This window comes from Geotrypetes seraphini, chromosome 1, assembly GCF_902459505.1.
Source record: "Geotrypetes seraphini chromosome 1, aGeoSer1.1, whole genome shotgun sequence".
In the NCBI taxonomy this organism is placed as follows: domain Eukaryota; kingdom Metazoa; phylum Chordata; class Amphibia; order Gymnophiona; family Dermophiidae; genus Geotrypetes; species Geotrypetes seraphini.
This window is the reverse complement of record NC_047084.1, coordinates 288,664,964-288,686,480: the sequence shown is the minus strand read 5'-3', so window position 1 is coordinate 288,686,480 and position 21,517 is coordinate 288,664,964. Positions and strand designations below refer to the sequence as shown.

General features: G+C 44.0%; 1 protein-coding gene across 4 annotated transcripts in view; it reads right to left on the bottom strand.

Moving 5' to 3' along the window:
- Window positions 1-12,482, bottom strand: part of TEX261 (testis expressed 261) — a 45,624-nt gene extending 33,142 nt beyond the window's left edge. Inside the window, exons 1-2 of one of the 4 annotated variants that reach the window (XM_033953283.1) lie at window positions 12,246-12,482; window positions 3,338-3,417 (exon numbers count right to left, since the gene is read on the bottom strand). In XM_033953283.1, the coding sequence (XP_033809174.1) occupies window positions 3,338-3,417; window positions 12,246-12,315 (150 nt within the window). In that variant the 5' untranslated portion in view covers window positions 12,316-12,482. Of the gene's footprint in view, window positions 1-3,337; window positions 3,418-12,046; window positions 12,150-12,245 lie in introns of those variants that run through there. The other 3 variants (XM_033953300.1, XM_033953292.1, XM_033953308.1) reach the window with 3 other exon arrangements.
- Between the last annotated feature and the right edge of the window lie 9,035 nt (window positions 12,483-21,517).

The following is a 21,517-nucleotide window of genomic DNA, read 5'->3' as shown; positions in this document are numbered from 1 at the left end:
AGTACCTTGTCCAATTGAACAGGGAGGCAAAGTTATAGCCTCTTCAAAGTCTGACATCAATAACAAAAATCGAAGAACACAATCTGAATCAGATATCTTGGCACAGGTTCAAAAATTGTAAAAATACCTATGGCTCTTGAATGGAGCCAAAGCAATAAACAAATGGCTAAAATAATTGGTAATAATGGGTTCAACAAGGCCTACTTAAGCCTATCAGTTCCAAGTGTAAAAACTATTTTAATATCTGGACAATTCAAATGGTACACAAATGTTATGCATAGCAACCAAATGATAAACCCAGCGCTGCCTTCAATGGAGAATGAACAGCAAATGAAGCACAAAATATAGTACCAATTCACTAAACCCACTTACCACTAGAAAAACACATATTACAGCAATAATGTAGAACCTTTAGAAATCTTTGACAAGCATAAAACAGAAATACAGTGGTATTCAAATTATCAAACATAAATGCAAATGTTGCATGTCACACTTCTAAGCATTCGTTACTTTGAGGTGAATTTGTACATTTATGATCGTGGCATTGCAAAACCAAAAGGCATGCATCTTATAGAGTAAAATTTTCTCTTTCAAACAGTGTTGCTTTTAGGAAGATATAGGCAGATTCTTTTTTTTTTTTTTTAATTTGACTCTGAAAATTAATGAATTGACCCTGTGTCAAAGATGCCAAATTTGAAGGAATGTTATGAATGCAGAATTGCTGCAAATTTGAGAGTGTAGTGTCCAATGCAAGGATAGTCTATGATAAAAATCTGAAGTCTGTGTTTACTCTTGCTTTGGAGCTATAGCAGCTGATAAACTGGTCAAAATCTGTTGCAATATCCAGCCAGACAAGTGGGTCTAGCTGTGACTATTGCAGTTAAAAGTCTAAAATCTTAGGAAAATTCTCTTAATACCCTGACTATTCTATGTGCAAATTTTGAACAAAATTTGAAATATAATGGTGGGGACCATCAGACCACTTAGCATGGAATGACCCATTAAATACTTAAGAGACGAAGAACTTACAATCTAATTAAGATAAGACACATAATACAAAAGGATCTATGCATACTGCTCAGGTAGGGATTTACAAGGGGACGAATGAGGCAGATTGGACTATAGAGGGAATGACTAGAGAATGGCATGGGGACAAATTTGCCCTGTCCCTGCAGGAACGCAATTTCCTTGTCCCGTCCCCCCGAGTTTTGTCCCTGTCCCATTCCTATATGCTCTTCCTTAACCGCACAAGCCTCGAACATTTATGATTTTAAAGTGTTTGAGGCTTGTGCAGATGAGAACGGAACTTGCAGGAATGGGGCAGGGACAGGAAAAGAACTTGCGGGGACGGGAAAATGAGTTCCCACGAGGTTGGGGAAAAATCTGTCCCCATGTCATTCTCTAGGAATCAAGATGAAAAGGAATTGGCTAACTCACCTGATCCTTGGGGAGAAGAAGTCTAAAGAGATGGGGCAAATCTACAGATTGATAAATAAATAATGGACATCAGTATGAGCCCTTCGTACATAAACGAACATAGACCTCTGGCTCAGGCGATATCTCAAGAGGTGACCAGCACCAGACCACCAGTGGTGATATTCATGAGTGATTTCTTAAACAGAGTTACTATTGTTTGATTGGGCTTCATTTAAGCCGGTGTATGAGTGAGTGTACTTGTGTATTTGTGTGGTACACGTGTGAATGTCTAGCATTTGCTAGTCAAGTATTTATTATTTACTATCTTTTGCTTGGTGCGTGTGAGTGTGTGTTTATGGTGCTTATAACCTATAGTTAGTGACAAATTGCACTTACATTCTAAATGGTAGGATTTGCATCGGCACTTTATATTTATATTCTTCTTTATATGTACAAGTGTTTTTCTGGTGCTATAGACTGCATTTGCACTTTATATTTTATTCTTGCTATATTTTCTGCACTTTATATATATTTTTGTGACATTCATTGACCGTGTATTTTTCATTATGGTGCTATAGGCATTTGCACCTTATGTTCTTTTTCTGGTATATGCTTTGCACTTTATATATATTTTTATACATATCTTTGCAATATTTATTGACCAGATATCTTTCATCATGGTGCTATAGGCTGCATTTGCACTTTAGGTTGTATTTTAGTTACACACTTTGTATTTTATGAAGCACCTTGTATTTTGCATGATTATTTATTTATTAATTATTTATTAAGTATTTATGCATTTATTTTTTTCATTCGCACTTTACACATAGACTCTGGTACACCACACATATTCTTTTATACATATATTTATAGTGTTTATTATATTTATTATATTCATTGTTGTTTCTCTCACAAGGTGTGTATTTAGGGACAGTATGTATGTGTTGCCCATTAAAACCCCCCTTTTCCTTGGTGAGAAAAGGTCTATCCAGTTTTGGGAGGTTGTATAATACAGTTTACATTTTTAGACACATATGGACTACATGATGTATGAGGCAATTCTCAATTAGACTGTGGTCTGGTGCTGGTCACCTCTTGAGATATCGCCTGAGCCAGAGGTCTATGTTCGTTTATGTACGAAGGGCTCATACTGATGTCCATTATTTATTTATCAATCTGTAGATTTGCCCCATCTCTTTAGACTTCTTCTCCCCAAGGATCAGGTGAGTTAGCCAATTCCTTTTCATCTTGATTATCTTTTGGATTTTATTGGCTACGATCCAATTAGGATTTTTTACTAGTGTAATTCTCTAGGAATAACACAACGGTTGCTCCCTTCCCCTTTACTTGGCTGTTTACTCATTTTCTCCCAGTAATCCTGCCAGGCTGCCTTAGCCACAGAAAAGGGCTGTTCTTGCATCTGCACCAGACTACTGCCAAGCTTTCAATAAATCTGAATCTGAGCTATAACAGTGCAGGAAGAACTTATTGATCTTGCCGGCTTAAAACTCATATTTGAAAATCATGAGGTCAACAAGCTCCTCTTGTACCACACGGTTCATATTCACTAAGGGCTCCTTTTACTAAGGTGTGCTAGCGTTTTTAGTGCATGCAGGATATTACCGCGCACTAGGCGGCTAGAACTAACACCAGCTCAATGCTAGCGTTAAAGTCTAGTGCGCACGGCAATTCAGCACGTTAATGCCCTAACACAGCTTAGTAACAGGAACCCTAAGTGCCCAACAGTGCAATACCGGTTCTAGGAAAACCCATTTCTGTGGGGGAGGATGCCAGGGCTAGAGGATATGAAATCCTGGGCACCAGCGTTCAATTTCTAGGCATCTTTGCAACCTAACATCTAGGCTTTGTTACACCATGCATTATATGTAAACTTCTTTTCAAGGACACCAAAAGGACTTACCCCTATCATATATTTGATTATCCTTTGGGTTGCTACTGTATATTCTTCTATTAATTCTGCCACATAGTACAAGCCAGCCGCTAAGAAAGAAGAAAAAAAAAAAAGGAGGGGGGGGGAAGAAGTTAGCAACATTTATGAAAAAAACATTTTTAATCCAAAGCCAGATCTTCTTTCCTCTGATCCATAAGTTATATGGCAAATGAATGGAATACAAAAACAGGACAAGTACATAACATCTTGATTTTGATATATGTATCTAGAGAGAGAAAGAGACTAATACAGAAAGCCACATGCAAAAGTCTGCTTTTACTGTGACCATAAACACCATGTAGCAAACTAACCCCATCTTTTACGAAGCATTGGGTGGGTTTTAGCACCAGCGGGGACATTAACTGCTCTGACGCTCAAATGCAAAGAAACATTTTGTGGATATGCATGGTTTCTTGTGTGCTTTTTTTTTTTTTTTTGGGGGGGGGGAAGGTGTCAGCACGCATTAGCACCCATTCTGAGCATAAATATTAGCCTTCCAAGAAAGTTTTGTAAAGCTGATATATGCACAGAAAAGGTGCCAATGTGTGCCAACACCTGCTTTTGTTCTAACATGTGTATAAGCTGTTACCTGCCATCAGTCTTTTAAACTTGAAGGTACTCCATCTGGTTGCAGCAGCAAAACAGGTGATTAAATATTGAAAATACCATTTAATCTTTTCTGCTAACCTTTCTACACTACATAGAACTCTGAAGTAAATGCCAAGGTTTCTTTCTGTTCATCATCTGGAATATTTAATGGCCTCATTGCTATACATTTTAATGCCTAAACTATAAGCTCCTCTAAGTTTGCCAAAAGGTGCTTAAAAAGATACAAAAAGGAGGCAAAAATGTCAATAAGGACTCTATGAGTGTGTCTGTCAGACACACTCATAGAGTCCTTATTGACATTTTTGCCTCCTTTTTGTATCTTTTTAAATACATTTTAATGCAACATTTGGCCATGTCTTCAGCACAAGGTAATACCTGTGCTCAAACCCTCTCTGCATTGATCACCTATTAATAGTCACATAAAACCTGCAGTAGCCATGAGGCTAGGTTTTCTGCATCGGCCCCATACTGCTTGTATATTTTATACATTCTGCTAACAAGACAATTCAAAATGCATTCAAGTGGGAGTTTGTTTCACTGATCTACACAACATACTCTACAGTAGAATGTGATACGTGCAAGAGTATAGTTGCAAGGTATTGGACATATATATTGAGTTCATGTCACCAGCAAAGAAAGCTTAAAACATAGCTTGAGAGAGCCAGGAAAGAGCAGCCTGAACATCCCATTGCCTGTAACCAGACCAAGAAGCTGTGGATGGTGGAAAAAAGAAGAACATAAGAATAGCCTTAATGGGTCAGACCAATGGTCCATCAAGCCCAGTAGCCCATTCTCAGTGGCCAATCCAGGTCACTAGTACCTTGCCAAAACCCAGAGTAGCAACACTCCATGCTATCGATCCAGGGCAAGCAGAGATGCTTATTTGCTCTTTCAGAACCCCAGCAGCAAAAGGGAAGAAATCCATGCATAAAAGGGGTATTCAATCCCAACCTGCAATCCTAGCATATGGAATCCAGAAGGGACGTAACAGAATCCCAATTTATTGGGAAGGTTAGTACATAATTTCAGGTACATTGAAATTAAAAGCTATATACAGCTCCAGCTGTAACAAAGTTAATTCCTTTTTCCCCTCATCACTGAAATTTTATTTCGCTTTACAGTCAAACCTCGGTTTACGAGTAACCCGGTTTGCGAGTGTTTTGCAAGACGAGCAAAACACTCAGCAAACTTTTGACTCATAAACCGAGCATTGACTTGATTTGCAAGCCCCCACCCGACCCGACCGCAGGAACCAACAGTATTGCTCCCACCGAGGCCACCGGCGCTTCTATTGCCTCTTCCCTCCCCCCCCCCCCGACTGGCCCAGTTCTTACCCCTGCACCGCCGGTGATAAAAGTGCCTGCCGCCAGTCTGCTGCTGAGCCTTGAGCATCTGTGCATGCTCAGGCCTTCTGGATCTCACCCTCTCCGAGATTCTCATGAGAATCTCAGAGAGGGTGAGATCAGAAGGCCTGAGCATGCGCAGATGCTCAAGGCTCAGCAGCAGACCGGCGGCAGGCACTTTTATCACCAGCGGTGCAGGGGTAAGGACAGGGCCAGTCGGGGAGGGGAAGAGGCGATAGAAGCGCCGGTGGCCTCGGGTGGAGCATGGGAGTCGGGGTGTGTCTGGCAGGAGTGAGCCAGCACTTCAGAGTCCCAGCAGAGGGGGTAGTGGCATCCGGGGGGGGAGGGGGGTGCAGCGTCCGGGAGCGGCAGAGCCAACAGTGTCCAGTCGGGCTCTGTGGCGGCGTTTGCTTAGCCAGCACCACTCACAGTGAGAGGCAGCGAACAGCAGCAGAGGAGGAGAATTGGAGGAGCCGTGTGGATGGGTCTGTGGCAGAGGCAGCGGTGGAGGCGTCCCTAATGGTAACTAAGATTTTGGGGATGTGGAACGAATTGTTCAAGTTTACACTAATTCTTATAGGAAAAGTTGCTTTGATATACGAATCTTTTGGTTTAAGAGCATGCTTCTGGAACGAATTATGCTCGTAAACCAAGGTATCACTGTATTTATATCCCGTCATACCTTGTCAGTTCAAGACGGTGTACGATAAAAGGAGTACATTGAGATTACAGTGAGGAATGGCGTGCAAAGAGATTATAGCATTATTTTGGAGTGAGAACATATAGAGATTACAGCACAGCGTGAGCCGCGATAAGTTAAGAGTGAGAGCATACAGTTAGAGGTTACCGGGGGTTGCATGAAGGAGGAGAGAAGATCAATTTAACTCATCTATATAAATCAAAGGTTCTACCACATGAGGTTTCTAGGCCTCATCCACAACTTTATGGAAATCTGAATATTCCTGATTTTTATTTGTTGGCAAGCATAAACTGTGATAGCAGCTTTTTTCTCCTACAGCATCTGCTCTGCAGCTGTTAGGCCACATGCAGAAAATACAAATATTTCAATGTTTATCACATCTGCTCTACGCAGCTTACGTATCTCAAAGAGCCCTTGGGCACAATGCAACATATCCGTATCACAAAAAATACAGTACTCCCCCGAAATTTGTGGGAGTTCTGTTTCAGGAACCCCTGTGAATTTAAAAAAAATCGCAAATACGGTTTTTAGGCAGGGGAGACAAGAGAGGACAGCTGGAGAGGCAGGAGAGAACAGCCGGAGCACCGGCGAGTGAAGGAAATCACTCGCTATATGCTCCGACCGCCTCTTCCTTTACTAAAGTCGGGCCGCACCAATCAGGAGCTGCTTTGACACGCAGCTCCTGATTGGTAAGGCCAAATGTATTTGTTTCTGTTGTTCCTCATTCTGCCTCCTTCTTTGATAATTTTCTTTCCTTTGTAAAAAGGCTTGCTTCTAGAATATTGGCATGTTGGGCATATTTAAATATCTCTACCGACTAGCACTTGACTGACTTCTTTTTGGATCTTTAACTCATCAAGTCACTGGGATTCTAACCCGAATCGATGGGACCTAACATACACACACACCATATTTACCTGTTCTCTTTGTTCCTCTAGAAACAGTGCCTTGCAAACTTTCCGGCCAGTGGCACACTAAATCCAGTGCCACAGGCGGAAGGCACCCAGAAGTGCGCAGAAGTTGATGTGATGACGTCCGCACATGCGCGGAGGCCCATCTGGCCGCGACATGCTTCGGTGGAGGGATCCAGGAGGTGCGGGGAGAGGAGGAGAGATATCTGCGCCGGCTGACTTCCTACAGGACGGGCCTCTCACCGCAGAGGACTCTCCTCCACACCAGTGTGTCGCGGCAAACCTGAAATCTCAGGAAGCACACAGTTTGCGATACACTGCTCTAGAATATACACATTTCAATCCTTAAATCTTTTAGGGGCCCTTTTACTAAATCTTAGCATACACTAACAGATAAGCATGCGCTAAGTGCCATATGGCCCATAAGTATAAAATAGGACATGCAGCATTTAGCTTATGCTAAGCTTTATTAAAACACCCCTTAGTATAGTGTTTAGGGTCACCCTTATGCAGGCATCATTCCCATCTACCTTCTGTTCTTAGCACATAAGAACATAAGACTTACCGCTGCTAGGTCAGACTAGTGGTCCATTGTGCCCAGCAGTCCGCTCCCACGATGGTCCCTAGGTTAAAGACCAGTGCCCTAAGACCAGCCCTACCTGCATACGCTCTGGTTCAGCAGGAACTTGTCTAACTTTGTCTTGAATCCCTGGAGGGTGTTTTCCCCGATATATAGCTATACGATGAGAGGGATGGTACTGTGGGAAGGCAACCTAGAAAAGGACTTGGGGGTATTGGGGGATATAACAATGAAGCCGGCAGCACAATGCGCAGCAGCCTCAAATAAGGCGAACAGAATGTTGAGCATTATCAAAAAAAGTATCACGACCACAACGAAGGAAGTTATCCTGCCACTGTATCGGGCAATGGTGCGCCCGCATCTGGAGTACTGTGTCCAATACTGGTCGCCCTACCTTAAGAAGAATATGGCGATACTTGAGAGGGTCCAGAGAAGAGCAACAAGGATGATAAAAGGCATGGAAAACCTTTCATATGCTGAAAGGCTAGAAAAGCTGGGGCTCTTTTCCCTGGAAAAGCGGAGACTTAGAGATCATGAAAGGCATAGAGAAGGTGGAGAGGGACAGATTCTTTAGACTAGCGGGGACAACAAAAACAAGAGGGCATTCAGAAAAACTGAAAGGAGACAGATTCAGACAAATGCTAGGAAGTTCTTCTTCACTCAGAGGGTGGTAGACACCTGGAATGCACTTCCAGAAGAGGTGATAGGATAGAGTATGATATTGGGTTTCAAAAAGGGATTGGATGATTTCCTGAAGGGGATTGAAGGGTATAGATAGAGGGTTACTATACAGGATATTAAATGATTAGGGAATAAAAGGTTTAGGTAAAGGATCACTTACAGGTCATGGACCTGAGGGGCCGCCGCGGGAGCGGACTGCTGAGCACGATGGACCCCTGGTCTGACCTGGCAGAAGCAATGCTTATGTTCTATAACAGACTCCGGAAGAACGTTCCAGTTTTCCATCACTCCCTGGGTGAAGAAGAACTTCCTTATGCTTGTATGGAATCTATCCCCTTTTAACTTGAGTGCCCTCTCATTCTCCCTACCTTGGAGAGGGTGAACAACCTGTCTATCTACTAAATCTATTTCCTACATTATCTTGAATGTTTTGATCATGTTCCCTCTCAGTTTCCTCTTTTCAATGGAGAAAAGGCCCAGTTTCTCTAATCTCTCACTGTACAGCAACTCCTGCAGCCCCTTTACCATTTTAGTCGCTCTTCTCTGGATCCTTTCAAGTAGTACCATGTCCTTCTTCATGTACGGCGACCAGTGCCGGATGCAGTATTCCAGGTGAGGGCTTACCATAGCCAGGTACAGTGGCATGATAACCTTCTCTGATCTGTTCGCGATCTCTTTCTTAATCATTCCTAACATTCTGTTTGCCCTTTTCGCTGCCGCCGCACATTGCACAGACGGCTAGCTTCATTGACTTGTCGACCAGTACTCCCAAGTCTCTTTCCTGGGGGTTCTCTCCAAGTACTGCCCCGGACATCTTGTATTCGTGTATAAGATTTTTGTTACCGACATGTATCACCTTACACTTATCCACGTTGAACCTCATTTGCCATGTTGCGGCCCATTTCTTGAGCGTGTTTATGTCACGTTGCAGATCTTCGCAATCCTCCTGCAATCATCTGCAAATTTAATCACCTCACTCATTGTACCAATTTCTAGATCATTTATAAATATGTTGAAGAGCACAGGTCCAAGCACCGAACCCAGTCCAAGTATTGTCCATTTACCCCCACTCTCCGTTTCCTATCCGCCAGCCAGTTTTTAATCCACATGAGTATTTCACCCTCAATTCCATGGCTTGCAATTTTTCGAAGTAGTCGTTTAAGTGGAACCTTGTTGAACGCCAGGTGCTAACCTTCTCCTACCTCCAAACCATTTTTAATTTTTTCAACAGATTTGTTTTAAAAGAGTGGGAGATTAATATTCATCTTGTGTAAAAATGAGTCAGCAAAGAAATAAAAAGGAAATCAGATTTTTTGGGCTTCATTCTCTGTCTTCAAAGCACATCAAACCATTATCAAGATAACTTTCAAAGTGAAGGACCATCTCTTTTGTGACGCGAGGCCAACAAGAAACACCTACTACTGCCAAAACAATATACCAAATACCTACCCAAGTGTAACTCACACTGAGCTATCAATGAAAAGGTGAAGACTAAATCCCAACAAATTGTGTGATGTACTCAAAACAGGCAAGCCCTTGAGCACTGCTGTTACAAAAAACACTAAGAGGGAAAAAAAGACTTCTAGAATCAGGTGTGAAAGCCATTTATCCATATAGTACAAATAAATACCGTGTTTCCCTGAAAATAAGCCCTTGCATGATTTTCGGGGTAGATCTTAATATAAGCCCCAAAAATAAACCCATCGTAGGCAGCCGCGCTTCCACCGCCCTGCAGCCGAACCGCCGAAACCCTGCTGACCCTCCATCCTTCCCTCGCTGACCGCAACCAAAAATACCTTCCGGCAGAGGAGCGTCGGGCCAGAAGCACTCACAGGCTGCTTCGCGGTCTTCTCATTGGGGCCTTCTGTGTGCCGCGTTACTGATGATGTTATCAGCAGGGCTGTGGAGTCGGTAGATAAATGTTCCGACTCCAACTTCTCAGTTTTTTGTACTTCAGACTCCGACTCTGACTCCAGGTACCTGAAATTTCCTCCAACTCCTCGACTCCGACTCCACAGCACTGGTTAATTTTCAGATCGTTAAAATGGAATCTCAAGTTGAGAGAAATGAGCATTTTCGACACCTCCTTCTTTTTGCTTTTAATCAAGGTTCTAAGGCCGCAGAAGCTGCTCGCAACATTTGTGCTGTGTATATAGTGGGTGCTATAGCTGAAAGAATCGCTCGTGATTGGTATGTCAAGTTCAAAAATGGAGTCGGTAGATAAATGTTCCGACTCCGACTCCTCAGTTTTTTATACTTCTGACTCCGACTCCAGGTACCCGAAATTTCCTCCGACTCCACAGCCCTGGTTATCAGTACACAGAAGGCCCCAGCGAGAAGGCCGCGAAGCAGCCTGTGAGTGCTTCTGGCCCGACGCTCCTCTGTCGGAAGGTATTTATGGTCGCAGTTGGCGAGGATCGGTTGGGAGGGAAGGATGGAGGTTCAGCAGGAGTTCGGCTACGTGGCAGTGGTTGCTCTAGGGTTCTGCTGCACGAGGGATGGGAGAGAGAGGAAAGGATGGAAGCTGGGCAAGGGTTCTGCTGCACAGAGGGATGGAAGGATAGAAAGATGCTGCAGAGGAAAGACACAAGGGGATGGGTGAGAGGGGAGGAAAGATGTTGCATATGTGGGGGAAAGGAAAGAGGAAGAATTGGGGTGAAGGAGAGGAACGGAGAGATGAACATGTACATGAAAAAAATAAGCCCTACCCGAAAATAAGACCTAGTGCCTTTTTTAGGCCCCAAATGAATGTGACTCTTATTTTCAGGGAAACAAGGTAGAAAGATAGATCCTGGAGTCTTGCAGTGCCAGTATCCCTCCAAAGCTTTAGATTCTAGCCACCTTATTTCCAGACAATTCTGTTGGGAAGCAGTAAAACGCGGACCTCACGGATCTTTTTTTTTTTTTTTTTTAATTCTTTATTCATTTTATAATTCACAAGTGTACAGTAAATATCAAACAATTAGAATACAATATCACTTGAAAATCTACCATATCATACAACAAAAAGATATAACTAAAGGATATACTGTATAAAATTGGCACAGACTTTAGGGCAAAAGTTTTGCCGCTAGTCTCAGCCTAGGGAGGGAAAAGCATTAAAATCGATCAGAGCTAAATTGTCATAGAGGTCTGTCAGAGCCAGAAACTACAAGTGGCACGGACCTCAGATTTTTAGGGACGTGCGGTTTTAGATCCGTGTTTTACCCCTTCCCTTTTCTGTTCAAGCAGCAGCACCATCAGCAAACTATTTGAAACGATTCAGGGAAAAGCAGAAACAAAAACATTAAGTTCTTCCATTTGCATTCCAATTTATCCTGCGTTTCTGAGAAAATACAATTTAAAGTTTCTGCAGGCACTGCCTACTTATCCAATACTGCCATTACAACGGCTAGTCGGGGCGTTCGTCTTGCAAGTCTCAAAGAAACCACCAGCAGGCATCGCGCTGCAACGTGGAAAGCAGCGGAGCTTTCCAGCTGGAGTTGGTCTACTGGCTCTAGCCTTCAGCAGCTCGACCTTTCTTTGCAAAACTTTTTTAGTATGAGAGAAAGAGTGTTTTAAAGCGCCATGGAGGCCAAATGACTTATGTTAAAAGAAGCGTTTGCTCGTAATGACTTGCAGAAACACCATGGAGGTGGGATTTGACGTGCCACCTTTTTGTGGATTTTTTTTTTTCCCCCCCAATGAAAGTGACTTGCTCAGTTAACAGGCGACAGCAGCAGTGGAAATCGAGACCAGCTCCCCTAGTCCGCGGGACACCGCACGAAACCATTTAGGTTACTTCAATCCTGCAGACAAATACAGACCCAGAAGCCAAGTCCGTCCCCCCTCAAATAGCAGAGGCAAGATACACACGAGTCGGACCCAGCCAAGCCACTAGCGTCAGCTGCCTTTTCAGCCACCGTCGCTTCTTCTTTTTCCTCTGGGGAGGACCGCGGACAGACTACTCCACCCCCCCCTATCTCGGTTCACGACGTAGCCTCCAAGCACTGCAGGTGAACGCATGCGCTTGCTTGCCACAGCCTCGCGCCCGCTCTCCGCCGCGCGCACTCACCGATCGCCAACGTGACGAAGGAAACCTGAATGAGCAGAGAGAGCCAGCTAAGCAAGTACATGAACCACATCCTGGCGCCCAGCCTCACCGCCGGGCCGGGACTGCTCGGCGTCCAGCGGAAGCTGCCAACCCGTCAGGCAGCACGTGGAGGGAACGAGAGAGAGAGAGGGGCGCCAAACCTTCTCTCCCCGCCTGCCGGCTACAGCGCCTCTTCGGGCTTGGCGGTAGCAGGAACGATCTGTCAACTAGAATTTGTCCCCGTCCCCGCAGGAACTCAGTTTTCCCGTCCCGTCCCCGTGAGTTTTGTCGCTGTCTCATTCCTGTAAGCTCTGCCCTAACCGCACAAGCCTCTAACTCTTATGACTTTAAAGTGTTTGAGGCTTGTGCAGATGAGGACAGGGGCAGGGACAGAAAAAGAAAAAGAACTTGCCAGGACTGGATTGGAAAATGAGTTCTCGCGGGGACGGGGAAAAATTTGTCCCCTTGTTATTCTCTACTGCAACTCACCAAAAACCAATGTTGATAGCTGGGAGGGTTTCCCACCATACTGGACTAGAAGCCCTATGGTGGAAAAGTTTTGATGATGGCTGGTTATAGGTTTTTGGGCTACTCTCAGCACTGTGTGTGTGTGTGTGTGTGGGGGGGGGGATTGTTTATTTATTTTGTGGGCTGCAGGTTTGGAAGTTACTTTTAGCAGTGCGTTCTGTTTTGTGGGCAGATTCCCCTTTGCTCTCCAGTTTCTTATTTTTCCCCTTGAAATTTTGTTAATTATTAAAAAAAAAAAAGAGATACACTGGTATACAAAATCATACATACAAGCAACACAAATCCTAAGCAGCAGCGCTATTATTACCATTGTTTGACATATATTTATCTAAACTAGACCAGACTTTTAACACATTGCAGGATGTTCCCATCTTATCAGCTAGTGATAACTCAAATTTATGAACCAGAAAAAAAGGGTGATCTGCAATCAGATGATTGGACATGTTGAAAACAACCATGGGGATGACGCTGGAGGACCTTTCCAGACTACCACAAAAACAATTTCTTTTTAGATTCACAATTCAGCAAGTCACTAGGACTTGAACACGAGTCGACAGCACCTAGCAACAACAAAACAGATTTGCTGTTCTTCTACAGTTCGATCTCTCTGCGGCTTTCGACGTCGTTCACCATGACATACTAATCTACCAACTTTCTGAGATAGGAATAGACTCCTTTGTCCTAAAGTGGTTCTCAAACTTCCTTCGCGCTCGTTCCTACATTGTCAACACAAACGGCTCCAAATCCGCTTCGTGGACACCATCCTGTAGTGTCCCACAGGGTTCTCCCCTATCCCCTATTCTCTTCAACATGTATATAACCTCCCTGAAACTCCTCAAACTATCCCCCCTTGAAACAATATACACATATGCAGACGATATCCTTATCCTCCTCGAAACAGATCAGAACCTTACAAACCTCCAAGAGAACATCACTTCATGCATAATGAGACTTCACGCCTGGTCCCTCTCTGTTCAGATGAAATTAAATGAATCAAAAACAAAATTACTCTGGTTCGGCCCAAAATTAGTACACCTGCCCACCCTCTTCACTCTACCCACAGGCCCTGCTCTTCACCTTGAGTTCTCAAGCAAGGTCCTCGGCATCACTATCGATTCCTCCCTCTCCCTCAACGATCACCTGAATTCCTTGGCAAAATCATGTTTTTTCAGCCTCCACATGGTGAGGAAAGTTAGATCCTATTTTCACCAAAAAAAATTTACCGTCCTTGTACAATCCATCATCCTATCCAAACTCGATTACTGTAATGCCATTTATTTATGCCTAACAAAAAAAAGTCTTCGCAGACTCCAGCTTATCCAGAATACTGCTGCCAAACTGATTTTTGCTAAACGCAAATTTGATCACGTCTCCCCACTATTTACCAATCTTCACTGGCTCCCAGTACATTCCAGAATTCATTTCAAATGCTCCTGCCTGGCTTTCAAGATCATTCACGGCATCCTTCCGCCCCTAATCCCTCTATCCTTCCTCGCCCTGACGCCTGCTACCACCAGATCAGCCCACAGACATAAACTATCCTTCCCCTCTCTACACGGCATCCTCCACGCAGGTAAACTGGGAAGATCCCTCCTCTCCAAAATCACGGGCCTTTGGAACGATCTCACTATCCCGCTGCGGAACCTGGGCTCCCTCCAACTATTCCGAAAACAACTGAAAACCTGGCTTTTCTCTAACATATAACATCTCTTCTCCTGTTTACATCCCCTCTTTTCATATGCTCTTCTAAATCTTTCTCCTCTCTCTTCCTATATTTTTAAGCTTTGTAAACCGTGTCGAGCTCCACTTCCGTGGAGATGATGCGGTATATAAACTTAAGGCTTAGTTTAGTTTAGTTTAGATTAGATTGTCACTACAAGTGAACATTAAGGAATGTGTTGTCATTCCAAGTAGATAGAATTGTCTTTATGACAATTGCCAAAATAATATCCAATGGTCTCACTTTAGCTTGGTCTAAAGATATCAAAGCTAAAGATCTAAAAATAACAATCTTCAAGGACAATGGCTCCCTATATTGCAGATATAATTTTCCAAACCCACAACCAAAATACATGAGTAAGTTGACACTCATATATAAGATGTAATAATGTACCTTGGGATGATTTGCAAGACAAACATAAATGATCAGATGCCAAGCCTGCTCCAATAATTGTTGAAATGTCCATAGAGCCCTAAGCAGGGTCGGATTAAAGGGTAGGCCCAGTAGGCACATGCCTCGGGCCCAAAAACAGGGGGGCCCACCGGCATTAGGGGAAGGCAAACAGGCTGTGTGAGCATCCCTTCCCCTTCCAGGGCCAGCATTAGGGGCAGGGGGCCCCTGACTACATGGTGAGGTGATGTAAGCTTCCCTCCTTTCAACTCCCTCGATGCCCTCTCTCCCGCCGCTGCCACTGCCTGTAAGCGAATTGAACCCATGCCGCAGGGCTGCTCTAATACTGTGCGCATCTACTTCCCTTCTCCGATGAAACAGGAAGTTAGTCATGAGGGGGAGGGAAAAGATGCCAGAACATGGAGGGGAAGGGAGAGATGCCAGACCAGGGGAAAGGAAGAAGGAGGGAAAGGAAGGAGAGGAAAAGCCAGATAATGGAGGGAGAGATAGAAGAGGAGAGGAGAGAGATGCTAGGGCATGGGGGAAGGAAGGAAAGGAGATAATGCCAGACCACAAAAATGGAGAGGGGGTGAAGCTGAGATGGCCCAGTGGACTTGTGTGCCTAGGGGTCCTCGACAAATTAATCCTGCCCTGGCCCTAAGACAAAAAAAAATAAAGATTGCATAATACCGGCAGATGAAAGTGAGTTGAGTGTAGACCAGTATAAGGCCCACTGTTTCTTGGAAGGACTGTACTTAGTATCTGCCTCCCAAGATTGCTGGAGACAAGGGTTATCAGATGTCCAGATTTACCTGGACATGTCGTCATTTTTGAGTTTGGGGACATGGATGTCTTCCAGATGAGGCCCTGAAGAGATGAGGTTTGTGTGGGGCTGGAATTGGGGGCAGAATTGGGCGGGGCTGTGAGCAGATCAGGGTGGGTTCACAAGTCCTCTTTGGTAACCCTACTGGAGACCTAATTATAAGCTAGACTGTTTCTGAAGTGACAACTTATATAGTTGAGAAACAACATGACCCTTCTTAAAAATCATCTCAATAAATGCATTTATAGACGGCTTTTGCATATTAAGAGATGATAGAACATCAGCATGGATAATACTACTGTATGTTGCAGTTGTAGCCACCAGAACTGTTATCTATTTTGAAGTGAAAATTGTTGCAATGTCTGAAAAGATTGTAAAATTGTATTAGAAATTATGTGGTTCAGAGTCCAGATAGACCAATCTTTCAAAAATATAACTTTCTTGTTAATTTTAATTTTAGGATTTCCCCATAATGGAGAATATATGGACATATCATTGGGAATGTCCAAGAGCCTATCCAAATCCAGAATACAAGCATGAGAAGCAACTAATATGTCATTTACACAAAGTTTCTGTGGTAAAAAGAAAGAAATATACTGAGAACATAAATATGGGCCCCATAATTATTTTTCTAAAGATAACCAAAAAGGGTTATACTCTAAATTATTTCAGATCCAATAACAGAATTGCTGCATAATAAAGGCTTTATGATAAAGAATAAAATCTGGAAAAGCTAACCCCTGCTAAATCTCTCAAGCATGTAAGTGTTTTAAGGGCAATTTTAGGTGGCTTCTACCCCCTTAAAAATTGAGACAATTATATATCTAGCTGTTGATAGAAGGAAGTGGAAAAAAAACAGGCATCATACTTAAAATAAAATTACCCCCCCCCCCCCTTTTTACAAAACCGTAGCACTGTTTTTAGTGCCAGCCATGGCAGTACAGCTCCAATGCTCATAGAAATTTTATGCTTCTTCTTGTGCCATGATTTTTAAATAATCACAACATGCACAATATTCAATCCAATTTAAGGGTGCTTTATCTAATAAGTCTCCAACCTTCAACTTTATTGATATTGAACTTTACTATCAGTTATATTGCATCCTTATACTTTCTTTCATCTGTTTACTTTTTCAGGAACCTCAGCGCCACCACTCAGAGCTCAAATTTATTCATTGCTCTAAGCTTTACGTGTTGGCTCCTCATCGGATCCTTTTTATAGCTATAAACTTATTTTGCTTTTGTCTGGTTTGTTATTTCTTAGCGTTTAACATTTAAACATTGAAGCTTTAAGCATTAAGCAGTACTTAGCTTTGAGCTCTGAGTGGTGGCGCTGAGGTTCCTGAAAAAGTAAACAGATGAAAGAAAGTATAAGGATGCAATATAACTGATAGTAAAGTTCACTATCTAGTTGAAGGTTGGAGACATGGAAATTTTATGAGCATCGGAGCTATTACCACCGCGGCCATAACTAAAAACTGCACTATGGTTTTGTAAAAGGGGTGGGGGGAGGGGGAATTAATTTTTGGCATAAGCATCGTTTTTATGATTTCTAAATGACCCCACTGATTTTAGTATCCAGAGCAGATGAACGTGCCTGTTCTGCCTCTGGTACCTGCCCAAACTAGTTGTGATTGCTGATTGGCCGTAATCAACAAATCTCACGGCACACACCCTCTCTTCCATGCTCCTATGAGCCACAGGTGTCTCTCTTTAGCCATCCTTTGTGTCGCCTTCATGTTGCCACTGCCGCCCTCTTGCCCTCCTATCTGCAGTTACCAGCTGTGCTAGGCCAGTGCCGATATGGCATGGTGGCTTACTGTCTCTGCTGTTTGGTCCTGCATGCTTTAAAGCAGTGTATCGCAAACTGTGCGCCGCAGCACACCAGTTTGCCTCCTGAGATTTCTGGTGTGCTGCGACACACTGGCGAGGAGGAGAGTTGCCCACGCCAGCTGCCTGCCTATAGGACATTCCTCTTGCATTCATTTGCATATAACAGTATTATTACTATTATATTATATATTATACTAGTCTTTAAGCCCGTTACATTAACGGGTGCTAGAATATATGTATGTCTGTCTTTCTTTCTGTCTCACTCCCTGCCCTTGTGTCTTTCTTCTTTTATTTCTGTCTCCCTCCCTCCTATTACTTGTCTTTCTTTCTATTTATCTATCTTTCTGCCCCCTATGCAGCATTTATCTCCCCTTATCCACCTTCCTGTACAGTAGCCATATCAGCATTCCCTCCCCCTCCATTTCCTTGTGCATCAGCATTTCCCCCCTCCCTACTTCCCTGTGCAGCATTTTCCTCCCTCGGGCTAGAATATATGTGTGTGTGTCTGTCTTTATTTCTTTCTCTCTCTGTCTCCTTAGCCACTTTTTCCTGTCCATTCTCCCTTCTTTTTACCTCCCCTGTGTCCACGACCACCCTTTCACTGCTCCCTTTATCCAGCAACAGCCCTTCCCCCTTTGTTTTACCTCCCCCCTGTCCATCAGTACCTCTTCCTTCTCCCCCTGTCCAACAATAGGCATCCCTTCCTTTTTCCCCCTGTCCATCATCACCTCTTCCTGCTCCCTCTGTCCAGCAGTAGGCCTCCCTTTATTTTTTCCCCCTGTCCATCAGCATCTCTTCCTGCTCCCCCTGTCCAGCAGTAGGCATCCCTTAATTTTTTCCCCCCTGTCCATCAGCACCTCTTCCTGCTCCCCCTGTCCAGCATTAGGCCTCCCTTCATTTTTCCCCCCTGTCCACCACCACCTCTTCATTGCTCCCCTTATCCAGCAGCAGCCCTTCTCCCTTTGTTTTATCTCCCCCCCTGTCCATCAGCACCTCTTCTTGCTCCCCCTGTCCAGCAGTAGGCCTCCCTTCATTCCCCCCCCCTGTCCATCAGCAGGTCTCCCTTAATTTCCCCCGCTGTCCATCTGCACCTCTTCCTGCTCCCCTTGTGCAGAGTTTTTTAATTAATCGGATAGAGTCATTGCGGCCCCCCCCCCCCCCGCTCCCCTTCACTTGTAAGTCGGCGATTCAAGAAGCCTGTGCAGCAGTCTTCACACGCTGCTTCGGGTCCTTCTACTGCGCTTATTTGCTCTGCCGCGTCTTTGATGACATCATCAGAGACGCGGCAGAGCAAATCAGGGCAGTAGAAGAGCCTGAAGCAGCGTGTGAAGACTGCTGCACAGGCTTCTTGAATCGCCGGGTAGGTATTCAGGTCAGCGGCAAGGGAAGGGGTATGAGCGGCAAAGAACTTCTCTGGTCTGTTGCGGAGGGCGGCCCGGCTCGATTTATTGATTCGTTGGGGGGGGGGGGGGAATGCGCTTTGTTGGGGGGAAGGGTAGGCAGACGCGGGGACCGTCCAGTTCAAGAGAGGAGCCGGGGGTGAGGAAGGCCGCCGCAGCTATGGAAAATTTTTTTTTTATTTGAAAGCCGCCGCCGGGGCCGCGCATGCGCAATTGTTTTTTCCGCTCACGGAACACGTTTTTTTTAGTGCGCATGCGCGGCTAGCGTTTTATTATATAGGATATATTATATTACTAGTCTGTTATATGCAAATGAATGCAATTATGGTTTCTCTTGTTTATATATCACTATTTTTTTTTTTTATTCAATCTTTATGTACTTGAACTGCTTTTTGTATATTATTTATAATATTCAATAAAATTATTGAAATTGAAAAAAAAAAAAAAAAAAAAAAAGGACATTCCTCTTGCGATGAGAGGCACGTCCTGTAGAAAGTCAGCCGGTGCAGATGACTCTCCTCCTGGTCGGCGTCTCTCCTCCTCTCTCTGCACCTCCCGGATCCCTCCACCAGCAGGGTCGCAGCCAGAAGGGCCTCTGCGCATGCGTGGATAGGGTTGGGAACCACTGCTGTAGGCCATAAGAGGCTTGCATTTGAAACCACCGTTGGCATTGGCACACAGTAGCAGGGTGGTGCGATCTCTGAATACTTTGAATCCTGGGGCTTTTGCTGCCATTTTCATTATGTAGGTCTTCTTGTAAACAAGCCAGTCTCATCCACATTGAATGTCTCCTCTGGCTCATATCCTTTTTCTTCAATTATACTTACTAGATACGTTTTAAATTCCTCAGCTTCTTCGTTGTCAGCCGAACTTGCCTCTCCAGAGAAGCTTACATTGTTTAGCGCATATTGCTTTTTAAAATGCGCTAGCCACTTTGAATGCGCAGAAAAGGGTTTCATGTTTTCTTGCCCCTGGGTGACGTGTTTGTAAATTTCTCTGGCTTTCATCCTGACAACAATGCTGTCCGTTGTGCTCTCCATCTTTTTCACTGACTGATCATGAACCACAGATGTTGTTTTGGAACGTTCCAGTGCAGCTTTGCGAACAGACCGATGAATATCTTCCTCTATGAGTGTCGGGAGCAGCACAGACTATTCAGCAAGCCTGCCTGCACTAAAAAAACGCTTCTGTGGTTTTGTAAAAGGGGGGTTTAGAATATTGTGTACAATTTTGGAGACCACACTTTCAAAAAGATATAAATAGGATGGATTTGGTCCAGAGGAAGGCTACTGAAATGGTTGGTGGTCTTCGTCATAAGGTATATGGGGAAAGACTTAAAGATCTCAATATGTGTACTGTGGAGGAAAGGCAGAAAAGGGGAGATATGATAGAGACGTTTAAATACAATCAGCAAAAAATTGTTATTAGCCTAGTGGTGGGAATACCCCCATGAAAATACATTTATAATAGGTGGAGAAAAAGCCTCAACTTATCAACAATATACAGACGGCAACCCAATGAGTTTTTAAGCCAGTCCTGCTCTGTATCATAGGCAAAAAACTCTACACGTTTCAAAATGTAATTTTTCAAAATGGGACCAAAGCCACCACTTTGCACAGGGAGCCAGAAAAAGAATAAAACAGTTCACTTATCTTCTGACGATGGCACAAACAGCAGCGAGTAGATCTTCCTGCTAGAGCACTTCTCACGCTGACAAAAGACAAGGAACTGGATGTCACCAACAAGGCTCTTGTTTCGCCGAACAACAGCTGCATCAGGGCAATCACATTCTCTCCTGCTCCGTCCAGGTCAATTTTTTGCTGATTGTATTTATATTTTGTTATTGCGATTTGGATTCTTGAGAGATGTTTAAATACTTACATGGCATAAATGCACATGAGATGAGTCTCGGGAATGAGAAGGCCTAGGATGAAGTTAAGAGGTAAAAGGCTAAGGAGTAATCTAAGGAAATTATTGTTTACAGAAAGGGTGGTAGATGCGTGGAATCCCAGTAGAGGTGGTAGAAACAGACTTTCTGAATTCAAGAAAGTGTGGGACAGGCACGTGGGATCTTTTAGTGAGAGGAGGAGATAGCGGATGCTGAGGATGAGCATACTGGATGGGCAATTTGTCCTTTATCTGACATCATGCTTCTATGAAACCAAATCTGCAGCCAGAATCCATGGCTTAGTTTCAGCTGTAACTGTAACTGGTCCTGCCTTCCACCATCGCCACTGTAAGCCAGCTTCCTCTCACTCCCCCTGATAGAAAAGGTATTCTGCTTTCCTCCCAGGCCTCCCATCACACTGCTGTCCTCCCCCGCCATGGTAGGCCTTACATTGTAAAGGTCTTGATTGTCTAGTGGTGGCTTTGGGGTAGAAGCATCCCAGGAATGAGTGACTTTCTCCTGCTCAGGTCATTCTCAAGTCCAAAATGGTGGGTGTGACCTTCCACAGATCTCATAAGGCTGCAGCAGGAAATCATGGCTGCTATTGTTAAAGCTCAGCCAACGGAGGTAGGGGCAACTCGGGAAGTGGGAGGGGGAACATGATTTTTGTCAG